This window comes from Corvus brachyrhynchos, unplaced genomic scaffold (genome assembly GCF_000691975.1).
Source record: "Corvus brachyrhynchos isolate BGI_N302 unplaced genomic scaffold, ASM69197v1 scaffold221, whole genome shotgun sequence".
NCBI classification, from domain to species: domain Eukaryota; kingdom Metazoa; phylum Chordata; class Aves; order Passeriformes; family Corvidae; genus Corvus; species Corvus brachyrhynchos.
The window spans coordinates 2940449-2960519 of NW_008236622.1; the positions used below are offsets into that span (position 1 = coordinate 2940449).

At 36.4% G+C, this 20071-nt stretch overlaps 1 protein-coding gene across 6 annotated transcripts in view; it reads right to left on the reverse strand.

The window, feature by feature from the left end:
• PLS1 (plastin 1) overlaps positions 1 to 20071 on the reverse strand; it is a 42843-nt gene that overhangs the window by 16075 nt on the left and 6697 nt on the right. Inside the window, exons 1-7 of one of the 6 annotated variants that reach the window (XM_017726478.1) lie at positions 20009 to 20046; positions 17469 to 17560; positions 7816 to 7923; positions 4305 to 4468; positions 2993 to 3122; positions 1208 to 1340; positions 222 to 303 (exon numbers count right to left, since the gene is read on the reverse strand). In XM_017726478.1, coding sequence (XP_017581967.1) covers positions 222 to 303; positions 1208 to 1340; positions 2993 to 3122; positions 4305 to 4468; positions 7816 to 7885 — 579 coding nt within the window. In that variant the 5' untranslated portion in view covers positions 7886 to 7923; positions 17469 to 17560; positions 20009 to 20046. Of the gene's footprint in view, positions 1 to 221; positions 304 to 1207; positions 1341 to 2992; positions 3123 to 3541; positions 3623 to 4304; positions 4469 to 7815; positions 7924 to 13087; positions 13215 to 17468; positions 18135 to 20008; positions 20060 to 20071 lie in introns of those variants that run through there. The other 5 variants (XM_017726479.1, XM_017726477.1, XM_008644141.2 and 2 more) reach the window with 5 other exon arrangements.

The window sequence follows — 20071 nt, forward strand, 5'->3', positions numbered from 1 at the left end:
AAAGAATTAGGGAAAGCATGAAAAATCAAGTTTTTCTGTAAATCATCTAAGAAATAGGAGAATGCAGCAGAGTTTATTAGAAAATACAATCTCATGCTTTGGGATGTTTTTATTACATACAATTTTAAAAAATTTTTTTCTCCACCAGGAGAACTGTCATTAAAACAGAAAAATATTTTTCTTTTTCATTTGTGGCAAGTTCCTATCCATGCAGTACTTACAGAAATAGTGAAAGGAGTGAGTTTTTTCTTATTAATAGCCCTTTCATCAATTGTATCTGGTTGTGAAAAGTTGATCATTTTGCTAAGGAAGGAAAGTCAAGAGTTTATTCAAACTTCAATTTCTCAGAAAATACATTATTTGACTAAAGTACTAACACTTTAAAACTAGACGTAAATATTTCTGACAAGATTAAAAAAAACCCAACCATCCTCTAACTCTCTTCTCCCCCATTAAATAATTGCACATTCATTCAGAATGCCCCAGATAATATGTTGCATTTGGCTTTTATAATTAATAGATCATATCTGTAACTGTCAAAAAAAGTTCCTGACAAGATTAGAACTGTAAACCAAAGTAATTTAAATGGTCTCTACTGAAAAACTTTGTAGTATAATCAGTGTATTTGTGCACTGCATTTCTGCAGTACCTCATACCACATGGATCTCAATTCACATCATTACTAATATGCTAATCCCTTGTTACCATGGTGTGTAAGTACTATTAATCTACCTATAACTAACTAGAAAGTTACAGCAGACTAAAGTTAAGGGACCTACTATATGCTCTCTGTTTTGCCATGGCTTTAATTCAGAATTCTGTTCCTTCTATCCCATGATTTAGTGACTATAATTAATAACTTTAAAAAATATTTTAAGTAGTCAAGTTTTCTAATTATTTCAACTAATGAATTTATGAACTGTTTAACTATCTCCTTTATAAACAGCCTGCACATATCTAGCACGTATAAACATGGGTCTGAAGTGGAAAACTGCTTCTATAACATATGCACAGAGTCACATAAAAAATTTGCTAAAAATCACATTTCTATGGGCAAACAGATTTTCCCCATCTTACCCTCTGATTGAAATATTAAGAGTGGAGTCTTGATGTTAAAGCCTGTCTAAAGTTTTCCAATTCATGTCACTGTGATCAGCATTTAACTGTTGAGATTAATTTCTTTTCTTTCTCACACCCTTGGACTCACCAAAGAAGGATGCCATCTGCAAGGGATTTAAAAAGACTGGCATCTGATGGGTTCATGGGTAGGAGGTGCTTACAGTCTGGGTCATCTTGTAGAGCTTTATTTATCCAATTAACAAAAGCAACTTTTTCTTCCTCTGAAAAGAAAGCATTAAAATAATAGTTTAACATTTCCATGAACACAGACTACTAACAGCATACTTGAGTCAAAAAGGTTCATCTGCAACAAAAGCCCTTAGTTTCACACGGCTCAGTTATTAAAAAAATCAGACCAATGGGAAAGAACACAAAAAATGGTAAGTACAGATTGAGTTTCTCCCACTGCACCATCTAAGTATCTGGTGATTTTCTGAAGGATAACATAAAAATCATGGGAACATCATAGGGAAGGTATCCTCATGGCTGACTTCAAATTCAGTTTCTCAGCAATTACAAAGAAGAGGGAAAAATTTCTCCTCTGAAATATGCAATATCTCAATCCATGCACTGATGGTTTAAAACGCAGCGTTTCATACAGCCTCCTATTGGACTTCAGAGACTGGCAGACTTTTCAGACTGATCTTGACTGCTGAACTGTCTTTAGCTTTGAGAGACTTAAAAAGTTTAATATCTCAGTTTTAAATTCTCTTTCATATTCAGTGCAGAGTTTATTACTATGTATCTAAGAAAGCTTATTTGGATAACAGTCAATCAAGTCTCAGTATCCAAATTCCCAAAAAGCAGAGGTAGTATTCACCTCACCTCAAGAAGCAGCTGACTCATTACACTTCTTTCACTGTCAGTGGGAAACAATGTGAAATTCTAGAGTACACTTCACCTCATCATAAACGAGATGTTTGGTGAGGCCAGGCCAGGTGAATTGTGCTCTAGTGGGGCTCATTTCTCTCCACCGAAAATAAAACAGCATCTAAAGAATTACCTCTGATGCCCCACAGGCATCCTCTGAGATGGAGCATATGCCCTGCTTTGAGGACGTATCAGGTATAGCTGGTGCTAGAATCCTACGGAAAGAGAGGATATTGCCACCTTTGGCTAATCAAAGTGAATCTTCCTCATATATAGAATCTTAACACAATCTGGAACCACACAGATTCCAGACTTAAGTCAATCAAAAAAGTTGCAATATTGCTGATTGCAATATGATCCTAGAAGGTGGTTCACACTCTCACCAGGAGCTGCAATGCAATTAGGCACAATTACCAACTTAAATTCCATGCAGCATGGGGAGGTAGAAAGAAACAGATCAAATATTAAAAGCAGCTTCTTCAGTGTGAGAGAGTCTACGCAAAAACCATGTAGGAGTGAACAATTACACAATGGCAGAGACAGCTGAGGAGACCAGTCCATCCAGAAAGAATATGTGGTGGTTTGTTAGTGGGTTTTTAGTTCATGTTAGTTAACACTGTGGAAATGAAAATAAGGATTCATTTTTTATCTGAATATAGGCATAAGAGCCCATTAGCATGGAATAAAGGCAAAAACTTGACTAGCATTACTAGAAGTATGCCAAAGGGGCCATTTTTCCCCCTTACAAGCTTTCAGCACTTGTTTTCCTCTTCTGCTCTAACACAGATGCCTAACTTGCCTCCAAGTGCAGCATGAAACTAGAAACAACTGAACAGAGTTAATAAACTATCACCTACACTTACCTTGTCCACCTCCAGCTGCTTTTGCTGTGTTAGTTTGCTTTCAGCACCAACATTTTCCAGTTAGGCTCTGTTTTCTCTGTAGTGCAAATTTAAAGAGTCTTCCTCCTTGCAAAATTTGCCTATGTTTAACTATTTCTTACCTGAATAAGAGTGCTGTGTCCCCTCACTAGATATTGCCGATGTTCCTCCAATTGCTGTGATTCCTTGCTTTTTGTTTATTGATTTTCTGAAAGATTTGCTAACATCTTTGCTTTTCAATTCCTGAATTATCTGAAATTAGAAAAATGTAGAGCATTTTGTGATTGATTGTACCTTCAAATAACTGTTAATTCATAGAAGTATTCCAGACTCAATAGTTAACCTGACTTTCTTTGATATTCACATTGACTTCTGTTCAAAAAAAACCCCAACTGTTTGGATATCTATATCTATACTGGATATCTAACATATTATTTCTCAGTGAACACCTGTATTAAGCCATGCTATCCAAAAAAAGGACATACAAATATCTACCCAATTTTTTCACAGATATTTTGGTAAACTGAAGAACACAACTAAAGATACACACATTTTTGATGATGATAGTATATTTTTCCCACTTATTACCCCACATGCTTTGCAGTAGAAGGTTATGACATGACAGTTAAACATGCCCTTCCTTTATCAAGCTAATACCATTTTTCACCTACCTCTAATGTAAACCACATGGGATATATTGATATGTCCTAGCTCTGCCCAGATACTGCAGGGGTGTCAGACTGACAATGAAGTATAAGTAACAGACACAATTAATATCTGGAAGCAAGTATTTGAATGTTTAGAATTTCAGAAAGAAAGATCAATAACTAATCAACAAACAACCTACTGCAATTAGCAGCAGTACTCTAACTTCAAAGCAAAACATAATCATCCCCAAACACCCACAAACCAACAGCCTGGTAAGTTTTTATTTATTTTAAAATGCACCACTGAGTGATTCTCATTTAGAAAAGTCTAAAACTTTGAAATCTGTTCACTGAAAGGGAAAACTTGTACCTCACTCCCAGTAATAAACAGCCTTTAGTATAGAGATTAAGCATAGTGATAGACTAATGTTTGCACTACTAAGAGCATTCAGAGACTGGTGACTAATTGTCTGTTCTTTTGTCAGAGCAAGGGCTGGCCCAACAGTTCCTACAATATGTAGTCCTTCCCCTCGCCTTGGAGGAAACAGAAAACAAGACTGATTGCAACTACTGTTCTTTCACATGCTGCTCAAATCAGAATTGTTAAATTAAACAGGAGTGTGAAAGACAAAAATTAGAAAATAACTATATAGGATATTCTAAGTTGTCAGAGAAAACTCAAAATAATAGTTATATATAAAAATAGCTGTACCACTTAATTCAGTTTTCTATCCTAATTCTCAGCAGATATCAGACAGTAGATAAACATCCAAAGGGAATGTCTTACAGAGACAAATTCTTCAAAGTTGATTCTCCCATCCTTGTTGCTATCTGTCACTAAAATGATTTTTTCTACAATCTCCCGGACTTTGTATCCAGGCAAAGGCAGACTTGCTTCTTTAAAGAGGTCTTGAAGCTCATAATCACTGACATACCCACTGTTGTCAATATCTGTAGAATGAAAACACAAGTTGTTATACTTAAGTAAACTTATGCATACTCATTTACTATAGTATGGTAACTGTTAAGAATAAATGAAGTGTGATAAATGCAGTTCTCGGAGATTAGTATTTCTTTCTCTGATATAGGTAAGTAAGTATGAAGGAATGCTTGTGGATTAGAGGCACAACTGTCTAGGACTTGTGCCAGCTTGTTACATGCTTTCTCAGGAACTATCTTATGATCCCTTAGCACAGATATAACAATATAGCAAATTTGCAAATAGTGAAGTTTTTTTTAGGACTACCAACAAAATTATCTATAAACCTTCAAGTCAAAGGGAGATCAATTAATATATGCTTACTGCCAATATTAAACCATTTGCAATCAGTAAGCTCAAATCTGATGCATGTTGTTATTAGAAGAGCACTTCCACAAGAAAAACTACTTACACAAGAACTCTGCCTGACTACATTTTATTTCTTATCCCAGTATCTGATAGATATTTTCTGTTCTTCAAAACTTTTGATGTGGTCAGGCTTGCTTGTGAAGAGTAAGTCTGGGATGATCTGTATCTGTTTATTAAAGGTGACCTTCCTTAATCTTTTAACTGGCTCTGTTGGGAGCAATTTGAGCTGCCACCTCCACTTACACTCGGCTCCCAAGAGCATGGCAGGAACGTTCATATACAGCAAAGTACCAAAATGCTTTTTTTCAACAAAAGGTTTGAAACTGTGGAAAGAAATTAATGGCTGTATCATATAAAAATAAATTGAGTATAATTTGAATTATTCATGATGAATAATGCAGCAGCACAGAAACAATCAAAAATACCCTTTGTACTTTCACCTTTGGCCAATCTCTTTGCAGAAAGCTGTCTTGAATTCATCCTAGTATAATAAACAATCATTTTACACACCCATGTTTTTATCCAAAGTAACACGTAAATGAATCAACCACCTTACCTGTTCCTATTTTTTTAAATCTATGCATATTTCCACATACATGGTTATATATATATTTATACAAGCAGAATTTGAGAATGTGGTTACCTGTCCCTTGGCTACATAATGGAGAGAAGTACTTTTAAAAGCAGAAAAGCTGTAGTTCATACACAATATAGACAAAGTCCAATCAGATACAAGAAATCATATCCTGCCTAAGTAAGACTGGATATAACGCCCATTGTTTTATATATTTAATGCTAATATTTTCCATGTTTGACAACAATTTTCAGTGACTTTCACAATCATATTAAAGCTCCTGAAAAATACTAGTTACTAGTATTTTCCCAGTTCTATGAATGATACACTTGTAAGAAATTTAAGAGAACACCACAATGAGTCAGAAACAGAAGATGATGTGGCCACTTTTCTGACTTGTGAAGGTGCTCCCACCTTTGGGGGTTTTTTTTTTCATTTACTAGTTAAAAACATGTCCTCATACTGTGTCTAGTATCAGAACTCAGCCAATAATACCAGAGTGGATGAATGCCTCTCATTACGGAAGGGCAAGCAGAGAAACATGCTTTCATCTCAATCCATAATTAATTGCTATACAGCAATTTTCTTGTAGTCCATACTACACTATGTAGCTTCTGTACAGCTTCATAAGGCAGCCACATTTCACTGCTGACAAAAGGCTAAAAACACAGGGTAAAAAAAAATCATTTTGTGTTTTTGATACTACCAGAACTTCCCAAATCAAAACACAAACTTTTTATTTGCATATGTATTAATCCATCCACTGGCTTGCAGACATGTAAAACCACACATAATAACAGGGATGGTCTAACCAGCAGAGGACATGTTCATGAGCTCACTCAGATTACCAGCTATTTTATTTCTCTAGGTTCATCTTTCACCGAGGGTAAGTTTCCATGATGACAAGCTGAGAGTTAAATACATGCCTTCTCTCAGTTTACCAATGTAGCTGCAAGCAATTTATCCATAAAGAGATTAGAAATGTAAAAATAAAAAAAATTATAAAATCTAATGATGCTTAATTTTTATGTTTTACAGAAAGCATAAGGAAAAAAATGCTTTTCAGTGAGTAGGAGCAGTACAGACAATGCTTAAAGCAGAAATATGAAAATATGCAGGCAGGAAATGGAGAAAAAGAAGGAATACAGATGGTGAAAACCAAACGTATAGAAAAGCTGTCAGACAACACCAGTGAGTGTTTACCTATGCTAACATCTCTCAGTAAACTGATACATGTATACAGCACTCTTCTCCTTGACCTGTTATGCCAGCACCTGCAGGACATAAACTACTTGAGCTATAGATGTCCTGATGATTGTTTAATAGCAACTCATTAATTATCTTACATGGATGTATCTTACTCCCTTTTAGAATTTCTACTCTTTGTTTGGTCTTAACAACATCCTGAGTCAATGGGTTCATTGTTCCATTATTTATAGTGAAGAAAAGTGGCTTCTTTTTCTTTTAATCTTTCTGACTCTCTACTGGGCATCACGTGGTATCTGTATTGGCAGAACCTCAATAACTGCCTCTTCACTTCTCCATACTCCTCATGGTCTTAAAAATCTCTAGCATACAGCTTCCCAATAGCTTCTTTACCAAGTAAAGACTCCTAATATTTAAGACTTCTTGCCTAAAATGACCCTGTTCCCCCCATTATGACTGATTACAAACATGTTTGTTTCATTTCCTGAGCTGCACATTTACGTATCACCCCTCAGAACTGCAGCGAATAAGAAATAAAGCAGACATGAACATTCACAACAGCAGTGCAATCTGGAAAAAAGGGTTAGTTGCTATATAATTTCTTACACTTTCTCTGTGCTCTGATTAATCTGTAAACATCCTGTCAAGCACACAAAACTGTACAGTTATTTATTAACATCAGCTAGATGCAAAAGATCAAAAAATCTCCAAGTTTAGTTTACTTAAAACAAAATCTTATTCAATAAATTAAAAGAGACATTATTAGTTCACCAAAGCATGAAAGTAAAGCAAAAACCAAGTAATCTAACATGAACATATATAACACCTGAAGCTTAATCAAACTTTTTTCAGAATTAAGGAGTTCAAAACACTGGATTTTGAGACCCATGATGTAACATATACAATAACACAAATAATGCAACCAACCCTGCAAGAAAATTTATCTGTTTTCAGGGCTGAAGTTGAAAGAAATTAATACACATAGTTTCCAGTGAAAGTAAGGGGCTCTATGCAAATGTCTTTTTACATTTTTTTTTAGATATTACTGGCAATACAGAGGGAAAACACAGCCCTATCAAAACCAAGTGATCCATAAAGATTTCTTCCACAAATCCTAAACAGTTTTGCAGTGTTAATGGCATCCTTATGATTCCCTTATTTAAAGCATACCTATTTTGCCAAATGCTTCTCGTAGCTCCTCAAGCTCTTCCCGAGATATAGTAGTTATGTTGTTTTCCATCTTCAGACAGCAGAAGTGTTGTCCTCAATTGCTTATACCTAATAATAATAAACAGGTAAGATATTATACATATTAGTTACTGATCTATTCAACACAAGGTACCAGACCTGAATGACATGTCCGGGCCTGGCACACTTAAAACATTACAAACAACATTTTAAAGTACATCAAATACCTAGCAATTCTTTTCACTGTAATAGTGAGTGAAAATTCACAATAGCAGCACCCGTTTACATACATTTGATATTTTCATTTGCATACAATAAGCACTGGCCAGCAACCTACCTCCATTGCTTAAGTGGTTTTCAAGCATTAAAATCTCCTCAGACTTCAACAAACAATTTTTGGAAACATTAATTTCTAAGTGAGATACAGTATCATTGCCAAGAAGTGGTTAGTGCTGGGATCTAGTCCTGCAAAGCACTGAGCACTCCAACATTTACACAACATAAACCTCAGTGGGACATTTCCAAGTACCTTCCCACAATCTGTGGGTGAACACTGAGGAGCCTTTCCAGAGCTGCTGCAGGAGGAACCATCTCCTGAACCTTACCACTCTTCTGATACCCTGTTGTGTCCTAACACTGTCAAAGAGCTGAATGAAGGCTTTTACTGAGCAAAGATTGGAGTCTCAGTGAGAATCTTTCTCTCCTGACCTCCTTAAAAAAGCAAAACAAAACTGAAGGCATCTTCACAAGGGTTGATAAGCTCCCATGAAAGATCTTTGCCCATTTCCTCTTATCAAAGCTTTACTACAACAGGATGATTCAGATTTATTGGGAGTAATTGCAGCTTTGTAAAGAAGTCACACACAGTTGTCTCAACACACAAGTTTATATTTGTATTTGCCATTTTGCACTGTGCAGTGCCACTGGCACACACAAGACAAGGCCAGGGCAGCACCACCTATCTGCACTAAGCTCTGAGCAGCACCTGGCTGGAGAAAGAGCACAGTGTGCTACAGGTGGGGCTGTGCCTACCCTAAACATCCAAGTTTCATCTTTGCTTTTACTTTATAAGCCAAAAGTGGCAAAAATACACCTCACATAAATATTTTCATCAAAGTTACTCTAAACTTGCCAAAGTTTTCCTTCTGGTTTAGTGCCTTTGCTTTAGAGAAAGAAAAAATATATTCTTGGAATGACCAAGTTCACAATAAATATATTCAGATCTGCTATATGCAGCTGCTTCTTCCCCAAAAACCAAGCCTACCAACAGAACAGGACTGTTACCCATGGGACAAGACCCTAGAAGAGGAAACCTGATTTCAACAATTGGTTTTACCATTAATCATTCTGGATGCCCTTAGGAAAGACTGTACCTTTGTTTCCCACCTTCTGTGGAAAACTTTTCTTCCCTGATGCTATATAAACAGAGTTCTTAAACAACAGTGGGTTATTTTAAATAGATCTTGTCTACTTTACTTGGGTTAGTATTTTCTGTGTCTTCACTGGGACTGTTCCTGTGGGTCACACAGGATGTGGCCTTGAGTGTGGGTGGCAAGTTAAGTCTTTTTCCTTCATGTCACTAGATCTTATTTAAGTACTAAAATCCTTCTTACCCATTTTGCTAAGCTTACTAACAGCATGTAGCAGTCTTCATACTCAAAACAAAAAAAAAATTAAAATATATATTCAGAAAAAAATAACCCTTCACACAGACATTTCTGGAAGTGCAAGTACCTTCACTGGGAACCTGATGTGGCAATTAAAGAAATAATGAACTGTGGAAAAATTGGTGAAAAAAAATAAAACATTTAAATGCAAATTACTAAGGAAATTTAAAGTACTCCAAATCGGGGAAAAAAAAAAAAAAAAATCAAACAGATGACACTCCTCTGAAATGGCATGACAGAGCATAAGTGAAATATTTAGCTAAGCAAGTATAAGACAACAGCATTTTTGCTGGCACCATTAGTGTTTTTAACTATTTACCATTATCGTGACTCAGATCTCACCAATTTCTGCAAAGTTGCATGCAATTAGTTTCACTCCTGCCCTTTTATGATTATTAATTTAGATTTGCCATCATATTCTATTTCATAAAATAGCAGTCTTTGATTTCCAAAGACGTTGATTATTTCAGTTACACAGTAGAAACATCTGTTCTTGAATGAAGCAGATAAATAAAGCTAATAACCGCTCTAAAGAGACAGCCTTAAATAGCCTATGATATCATTACAGGGTAAATTATCTGGTCAATTAAATGGCAAAAGTGCTGCAATCATGGTTCGGGCATTCAGGAGAGACAGTTTGAACAGAGACAACACCTTAACTAGTCAGACATTTCAGTAGGGAAACAGGGACCTTCTGTCCAAGCTAATAAATACCTTGCACACCCAAGCTCATCACCACCCAAGATGACTCAGTGCACAGGCAATTCTGACAAGATTTAGCCTCCTTTTTTACCTATGTCTTAGAACTATGACTACCTGTTGAAAGGTATATTCATTTACAGAGAACATTTCTCTGTACTCTGAGGGCATTCATATGACACTTCGATTTTCTGTAGTCTATGCCTACATTAAACCATTTCCCGCTGCTCCAGGACAGGGAAGGTACAAACACTGTTTAATGCTGATGAAGTGCCCTTGATCCTCTTTAGTCCTTGAAAATATGCTTAATGTGAACTGACAGTATTTATGTAGTCCCAGCCTGCTTTCTATGCCTGGAAGGCTTTTTCAATCTAAAGACAATTCACAGGCGTCTCCTGGAAATCATCCACATCCAACATAAGACAGATACAAATTACTGTTGGTACGATTGTGGTATTTCTTTGTGTGCAGAGGAGTATCTGTGGCTGAACAACCACAAAAGATGAAGTGAGTAGGTCAAAGAGCAGTTCTCATCACATTTTTGACCTGTTATCAAAGCTGTCAGAAAAAACAGAGCAGTTAATTGGCAATCAGGCCCAATAGTTGTCTCCATCCATGCAGGCAAGTGGCAATTTCTTTTCCAGCTCTTCATTTCAAATTCTATTTGCCTCATTTCCACATGCAGCTGCTACAGCAGTGACAATGGAGTTTAGAATGCTGACTCGAGAGCTTATTTTCTTTTGTTGCTGTTCTTTTTGTCTGGTATCAGGGACACACCTCCTCTCTCCCTGCTGCAAATACTGCCTATTGCTGCATCATTCTTAAAGCTGTTGTGTCTAATGATAGCCAAAGAGCATCATTTGCATATACAGGTTGTGCTTTTATGTCAACAACCAGCTGGTTATTACTATGTATTATCTATAATTACAAACATGAAAATTCTCCTTCTCTTATTTGGCTTTGAATCAAAGCTGCTATCGATTCTAATGGAAAAAAAGTTCCCCCAAAATACAGTTTAACCTGAGGTATTCCTGGGTTAGTTATCCAGGACTCCTTAAGTCGATGTGATGAGAACAGGGTAGCTTTCAAGCACTATCAGTGTCTTTTAATCTCTCACCAGAAAAAACTAGGAGTTCCATCCAGTCTTAGTGAGAAAATAATGCATTATAAGGTATAAGACACACAAAAGGAACTCTAAAACAAGAATATGCATTGCATATTCCCTTTAGTCAGTAAGGAAAGAAGAGGAAAGGCTAATTAAAAACTGCTGAAAATATTTGCATACAATAAAGATTTGAGCACTGGAACTAACATACAGAATGTTATCTTGATATGAACACACACAGAGAGATTTCTGATGTTTTCCAAGAAGATAGAACTACCCAAGTTTGTTTGTTCCGTTTATTTCTTAATTTTCCCTCCCCAGCTCAGCTTAGACTGAAAGAACTTTTTACTTACAGGACAAGATTATTCTTGTCCTTCAAATATAAAGATGATTAGGGGCCAACTGAATCGATCCTTTAACACTGTGAAAGGACAAATTGTTTAGGTGTTGCACTGGTGGTCTGTAATAAAAGAGCAGTGGAGGTTACTTTAACTTACTGAAGTTTTTATCTTATTGTGGTAAGTCTCAATCTTTATGACAAAATGAATAATCATTAGAGTTCAGTGACTTTATAATTTTATTATTATTGTTTGCCCTTATATAGGATACAGAAAGATAGCTTTTCTTTCCCATATCAGTGATAAGGCTGCAGGAGACATTATTAGGAAAGAAATGCACTGTATGTTATCCAAAGTGAAAGAGGCCTTGATTGTGGAACAGTCACGGAATCACAGAATGCCAGGTTGGGAGGCACCTCAAGGATCAGCCAGTCCAACCTCTCTTGGCAAAAGCACTCTCTAGACAAGATGGTCCAGCAGTCTGCCCAGCCAAATCTTAGAAGTGTCCAATGTTGGGGAACCCACCACTACCCTGGGGAGATTATTCCAATGACTGACAGTTCTCTTTCTGAAAAATTGTCTTCTTATGACCAATTAGAATGTCCCCAGGAGCAACTTGCAGATATTGCCCCTCCTCTTTTCCATGCAACTTCTTGTAAAAGGGAGTAACCCCCCTTTAAATACTGGAACATGGTGATAAGGTCTCCCATAAACCTTCTTTTCTCAGGGCTGAGCAAACCCAGTTCTCTCGGTCTTTCCTCCTATGGCAGCTTCCTGATCATCTTTGTGGCCCTTTTCTGGACCATCTCCAGCCTGTCCACATTTCTTTGTGGCAGGAATCAAAACTGGACGCAGTATCCCAGGTGTGGCCAGCCATCTAATTAGTTCAGAAAGAACTAATCTAATACACCTGTAAAATGATGAGCACTGGGTTTTATAAAGAAAAAAGATAAAAAAATAGATCCACTCCAAATGCAGCAGAGGATGCTTGTTGATCTTAAAAATGGGAGAGCACCAAAAGGTCAAAGTAATTTGCTACATACTTATATATACCTGTGTGTATATATATAAAGATACTGCAAACATGCAGCTAATTTTTGATAGAAGAGACGGGGTATAATTATGGTATTGGTTACAGTTATTAGCAGAGTAGCACGAAGAGCAAAGTTCTTGCAATATCATACAGACAAGCTGAAGCTTCACAACCTGGAACACTCAGACAATGTTTCTCAGCCTGGGCTTATAAACATGACTGGATATATTTATGATGATTGAAAGTATTTAATTACTAGAAGTTAGAGGATAACAATGAAGAAATATTATATAAACCAATAATTCATGGAATTTTCCTCAGTCTTTTACGAATGGCATTACATAGTGAACAAGGTACAACTTAAGAGGGAAAACCAGTATTTTTAACTCCGTCCAAAACTGTATGCACTTACCTCTGCTAAAGGAAGGCTAGCAAACCAGCCGCAGTGGCCATGAAATATGTATCTCATGGAAGGACTAGATGTACACTGAAATTAATTACTCACTCCATAGGAATTTATTCGACATAGTACAGTAACTCTGGTGAAAAACAGAATCAACATTTCCATTATGCCTTTAAGATAAACCTGGATGACTTATGAATAAACAGTAAAACAAGCTCAGATATCTAACTGCTAGACTGATCATGGGCCTGGTCAGAGTTCACTTACTATGCTGTAAGTACAAAACAATTTCATGAGGCTCAAGTCAGGAATGAGAGCAACTCTCTTATAAGGCAGATAAAAGCTTATTTCAGAAAGATACCTTTTCATACAAACACAATGCCTCCAGCTTCCTTTGGCTGCTAAGTGTACAGAATAGCCATGCAAATTTATCAACAGTATCAGTTTCACGCAGTTTCCTTTGCATGCATCATTCAAGAGGATCTCAAACTGCCTGTGCTTTGTATTGGTGCATTCAGCACTCCAAATAAGATATATCAACAGAAACCTTACCTATGCCTACACCACTTGTAGGGAAGTAATTTTGAAAAAAGGATATTGCATGCTGGAAGCATCTTTCATGAAGCGTTCTGCAAACCTAACCTATTTACAGTCTAGCTACACCAACATTTTGGGCTGAATTTGCCCAAATGGATTATCTCAGATCACGTGACCCATTTTGCTTTGGTTAATTACCTGTTTTTCTAAGAGTTTTACAGGTTTCACCTGCTTCCAACACAGAGCTGTGAGTATTGCCATCAAGAGCAAATCTGAAATAGTGACTTTATCTGTGAAACCGGGACACTGAGCTGACATAAGTCAGTAGCACCAGCCCTCCAGAGCTGTGCACACAAGTTACTACATTCTAATTATATTTTCTGATATTTATAAATACTGTCATTCCTAATACTAGTTCTGGTTAGGTCACTTTTGCAAGTTACAGAACAGCAAAGGAGTTAAATCTGTGTATTTCTGTAATACAGTGTGTCCAGGGCTCCCTACCTGACAGCAAACCAGTTCCAGGCAAATATATAAACAAAGCTGCTTCCATGCAACAAGAAGCTTTTCTTTAGGACTTGAAAATACCAGGCAACTCAGTATTAGAAAAACAGAAACAAGATTTTTCTTACAGATCTCTTGATAAGACACAATACTTCTGTTTTTCAGAACACAAGATCAGATTGTCTACAAAAACAATGTACCCCTTAATCTGAAGCAAAATCATCCTACTTTTGAGATGAGATTTATGTTTTATGTGATAAAAATGTCAAAATTCAGTATCTTGACAATCTTCATATTTTATGTAATTTAAATACATTACCTTTCCAATAAATTATGGAGTACAGAATCAAAGTATACAATACAAAATAATAAATGTGTGCCATAATACTACAACAAATTAAGGGACACAAAATTAAAGTTTCCCTACTGACTTTTTAACATGGTTAGATTCAAAAAACTCTGACCCAAAGTAAAAGTTGGATACAGTGAATCTGCTAAAGTGGCACTTGCTCTCACTTTTATTATGAACAGCCCTTACCTTGGTGAAAGTTGGATAACAGCATGTACATGGTATCTGAATTATGTCAAGAGAAGTATAGACACAAGGAAAATGGAAGCATAGTAAGAACTTGAATAGACTCAAGCCATAAATCTTAATTACCTTTTATGCTATCTCAACATCTTTCATGGTTTCCATTCCTCAACACAAATATTTAATCAAGAACACAAAAGGCATAAGAACTTCATTTTTAACATAAACATACCAACTATCCACTAATAAGACTGTTTCCACTAAAAAGTGTTTTCTGAATTCATTGCGAATAAAAGTAGCTTATGAAATAGAATAAACAAGAATAGAGTTACTACATTCTACAGTAGAAAAGGATGGTCCTGTTATGTCTTTTTAAAGATGTTTGAGCCTATGACTTGGTAGGCAAACAGCTTGGAGACACAAGTGTAAATGCCTGGATGACATCAGAAGCTCGGAAGATGTGCCACCAACCTAAAGCAGTTCAGCTCTGGAACATCCTATCAAGCCTTACAGTTGGCCTAAAGGAGATTAGTTACTTAGGCTTTCAGGTACAGGACATCTTCCTTATTACCACAGCAAAGGTACCATGGCTATTAAGAACAAGTTTTTCAGTTGTATTCCAACAGCTTCAACTGGAGCCAGCTGGACTTTCAGCATCTCTAGTAATCATGCCATAAATAAAGTAATGAAAACTTTAGAAACAAATAACTTAAGTGTAATGCAACTGCAATCTCCTTCCAAGAGAGACAGAGGCAGTTCTTGTTTGGGGCTGCTATGGAAATACAAGTGTTAGTGTAAACACTCAAAGTCTCAGTTCCATAGCCCATTACACAGAAAGTCACAGACATACTAATATTTTGATTTTTCCAATAAAAGTCTCGCATCCAGCAATAAAATTTACATGGTATTAATGACACACAACTGCAACACAAAGGAAAACAAAGGAAACAATAGGCAAAAACAGGGTCAGAAGTGGGACTAAGGAATTCTCTTGGGAGACATGAGATCACACAGAAGACCTTCCATTTGTTGAGCAAATCTTGTAATAAGTGTCCCCTCAAGCCCACTGGAAAATGTACAACCCCACCATCTCATCTTTTTATCCAAGAATCTGAAGCTGGAGTTTTGAACATAAATGAAACATTTAAAGGCACTTTTCTTGAAGCAAAACTCCTGCTTTTCCATTTCACACATGGCAATGTATTTAAGTAATCCATGACTGCAGAACTATATTCAAACTAATTAGCAAGGAAGTAACAGTTAGAATTAAGGTGAATTGGTAGAAGAAACTTCTTTACATGTGTAAACATCAAAATGTTTACACTGGTGCAGGAAACATTTGACTGAGCCTTGAACAGAAGAAGTTCAATCAACATAATGTATTTTTTCATTTATCTCATATATTCTTATCTCTTCTCACCAGCAACATCATTTGCCTTCTGGATGTATCATTTGATACTCTCCAAAAATCAGTTTATTACACTGAAACCTATGTCCCGTGCTGACTCATCATTTGGCTTCCCTGTACACAAATGTGCTAGACCGTCCTTCCTGGAGAACTTGTGCAAGCTCCCATCAAGCATCTTTTTTGCTCTTCCTATTCCAAAGGCTTCCCCTGCCTTACCGACCTTGTTCCCATATGAGTATCTTTGCTCGTGCATCACTTCTGGATGCATCCACCCAGTGGCCTAGAAAATGCCCTGTCTCTGGAGGGCCACAGTTGGTAAGGATCATGCTTTCCAATTAACACTGGAAGCTGGTACCTCAGCTGCTGAGACCAAAAAGCAAGGAAAAAATAGGCTGAACCAACACTACAGCAGCCAAACACAGGAATTGTAGCAACATGAATTCCTACGAAGGTCAAAGCATCATAGTAGTTTCAGCATGCAAATACCTGAGAAAATTTTATGAGAAACTAGGAAACAGTTTGCTCATAAAACCCATTTGATTACCAGTAACTGCTCTGAAGAACAGAATTCTTTTTTTAAGTCCAAACTTGGTGTCTCTGTGACATTTCATTAGAGCAAACTACACTAAAATATAAATGGAAAGACTACACTACTAAAAGCAAGTTCATTCAAGAACTCCCACCTCAAGTCACTCTTTTGTGCCTAGGCTGACACTACATATCAAGTTTATGACAGCAAAAGAGAGTTAAAAGACACACCAGCAAATGATACTTAAGCACTTCCTTTCTCTGTCTAGGTTTAGGACCATGCAGCTTTTGTTAGCATGCAACTACAATGACAAATATAAGATGCATTATTTTTAAAGGAAATTTCAGTAGGAAAACATCCTGAAATTCTTATTGAAATATCTGTATCAATAAAAAACTCAGAGCACATGATGTGTTGACAGGATCCTCATTTGACAGAGAGGCTTTTTGGGGGTCCCAGTACTCTCAAGTAAGACTCAAAGGTCAGGGTTTATGCTTTAATTATTCTTGTACTTCTTCAATAAACTATAGCATTGCTAGTTAATTACTAAACAGAAAAGCTAACCAGGTCTGGATTACAAACACAACTTTAAAAAAAAAAAAATCACAAGTCAGACCCTAAGGAACTAAAAAACCCATGAAATATGGAATAACACCTGTCTTCTGTTTTCAAATACTTCCCATTATTATCAGATTAACTTTTTAAGACCTGCTCTGTAACTGGAAAGACCTGAAATTTGTTTTAGAATTAAACGGATTCCAGTGTATTTTCTCAACCCCACAAATTGTGCCAAATTACAATTTCACAAGTTATGAGCTTCACAGTTTTTGACAGTTTGCTGGATTTTGCATTCCATCTATTCCAATCAAAGTGTACTCACCTTCGACAGTTTAATCTGTTACAATGTCACTGATCTTTTGCAAGGCTGTCAGTACTTGTCCCAAGCCTCTGTTTCTTCCAGGTTCAGTGCCACTTGAGAGGTAGGACATACTGTTACGCTCTATTCTTTGCTGAGGAATAGGCTTTAGCCTTCTATGGCATTCATAACTTCAGAAAAGGATCTTTTTCTTAAGCCAACTAGAACATTATAAACCATTTTTCACTTCTCTGAGCATGAAGAAGACATTTAGTTACCACATAACCTTAAGAGCAGAACTATGAACAAAGCTCTCGGTGAACAAACAGCCTAAGAGGCAGAACAGGAGAGAGTTGTTAAAACAGCACAACGGTGACATTTCAGGAAACTGCCTTTATCCTGCCGTGTGCCTGTTCTTTGGAAGCTGAAGTAGGAAACCTCAGCTTGCTACAAATAGTAAAACTCCAGCAGAGACACACAGGCTAACTCTTACTAATGAACTTAGTTTTAAGGTCACCCCAGAAGTTAATCATGTGAATATCATTAAGAGTAACAATAAAAATGCATTCATTCTGCCCTCAGCAACTGAATTTATAGCCACATATTCTTCATACTCTGGCTAACTGCAATTATAAAATAGTACTGAATAGATGCACGCTGCCAGAGTGTTTTCCAGTTTTCATTAATTATCAGATGGCAGTATGGCCTTCTGACACCCACTAATGCCTCCTTCAGCTCCACATGGTTCAAAAGATTATTAGATTAGACTGATCAGCTACTATACACTGCAAGCAAGCCAGGATTTTCTGTCATGGAAAATTCATAGGTTATTTCTGGGTTTCTTTTTTCATTGGTCCAGCTAGAGGTAAAAGGAGGGTCCTCTACAATACATGGCAAAAGCAACTGGCAGCATTTCAAAGCCAGTCTGCAGAGCCCACGGATTCCCAAGTGCTACCTGTTTGCCAGCTCATAGCTTTAAGGAGCTATGTTTGCCCAAGTGCTGAGGATAAAAGGAGCACATTAGTAAATCTGAGTAACTAAAGCTAAATAGAGTATTGTTCATACCTTCTAAACTAGAAAACTATCTGGGGCATGCAGGAAGCTCATTTGCTAGTGCTGTAGTTCTTAATAATTAGGCCAGAATAAAACATCTACAGTTGTTGTTGCCAACTGTCATTTTTAATCATATTTTGTAGATGAAAAAGAACAAAATTTCTGAGCAAATTTTTTTGTACCTAAATTATTTAAAATCGCAGCCTTAGGATTCCTATGATTGGGAGATAACTTTATATTCTTTAATGAAAACAGTTTCTGATGCTTTGGTGAAAATTTTACCATCTTTTTTGCAAACATCAGAAATCAAAATTTTAAAAAATAAACCTATAAAGATCTTGGGTTTAAACAATTTATCTTTTTTGATAGTTTGAGCTCGCAACACAAGCAGATGTCCCTAAGCATTTAAACCATACATTGCAATTATACAACAAAGTCATGAGTTTAAAAAAAAGTCTATACATAAGATACATCCAGGCATTTCTACTAAAACAATGAAAATTTAACATTTTATTCACCTGCTGGAAAACAATGCATAAAAGTGTTCATGATTTTTGTTAATTAGAATTTTTGTTTCCTTTTTATAAGTATCATGAAAACATTCATCCTACAAAATACTGTTAGTTTAATAAAAACCTTTACAAAACAAAAAATGATAGTTTAAAAATTAATTTGCTGCTTTAAAATTAATTACCTAACGTCCCACAAGGTGAGAAAGATACAATTATACAGTTATCTACCATGTACTATCAGGAACAATACAACACACAAAATACTGTAAACCGGATAACCTTTGTGATGGGTCTCTTTGCTGAAACACTAATTCTGCGTGTTCTTAAATGTAATGTATTTACATTTGTTTCGTGTTAGCCATTTTAAGATGTGCCATGATAAAGTTTGCTCTCACAGCCTGCAGTACATGCTACAGCACTGCAAAGTTGCCAGATTACAGTCCAAAAAATTCCCAAACTGTGACACTTTCAAAGGAAAACATTAATACTTCTCACACCACTCCTAGGTCATAACACTTGTTCAGACTTTGAGAGCAAATTTCCACGTTTGGCAAATGAAATATGTAGCTAAAAAGTGACTCTTTGATGATAAAATGATCAACTGCGATCAACAGATGAATCACCTTGTTGGTAAATCAGCTCTTTCACAAAGGACAAAACATGTCTTTGGAGGAGATCATATAAAATAAGTATTTTATTTCACATAATATTTTAACTGGTATGCTTTGGATTTTAAGTTAGCTACAAGTCTGCACCAAAGGAATCACCCTCCTCCTACTGACCTTCACAAAAACTCAGTAGCTCTGTCACATTGTTTACTGTCACTTTACACAGTGACAATTAATGAAAAATAACTCAAATTTCTCAGTCTCCAAAATTAATGCTCTTGAACATTAAACAATACCCTATATTTAAATCCCTGTTTTTAAGTTTCTAAACATGACACAGAAATATTTATTGAGCTGTTACTATCAATCCACAAGTCAGTACCGTGCTTACCTTCCCAAGCTTTCCTACTATTGCTGGGTCTGTTCCTGCTGCGTGTGTAGTCGAGATGTAACA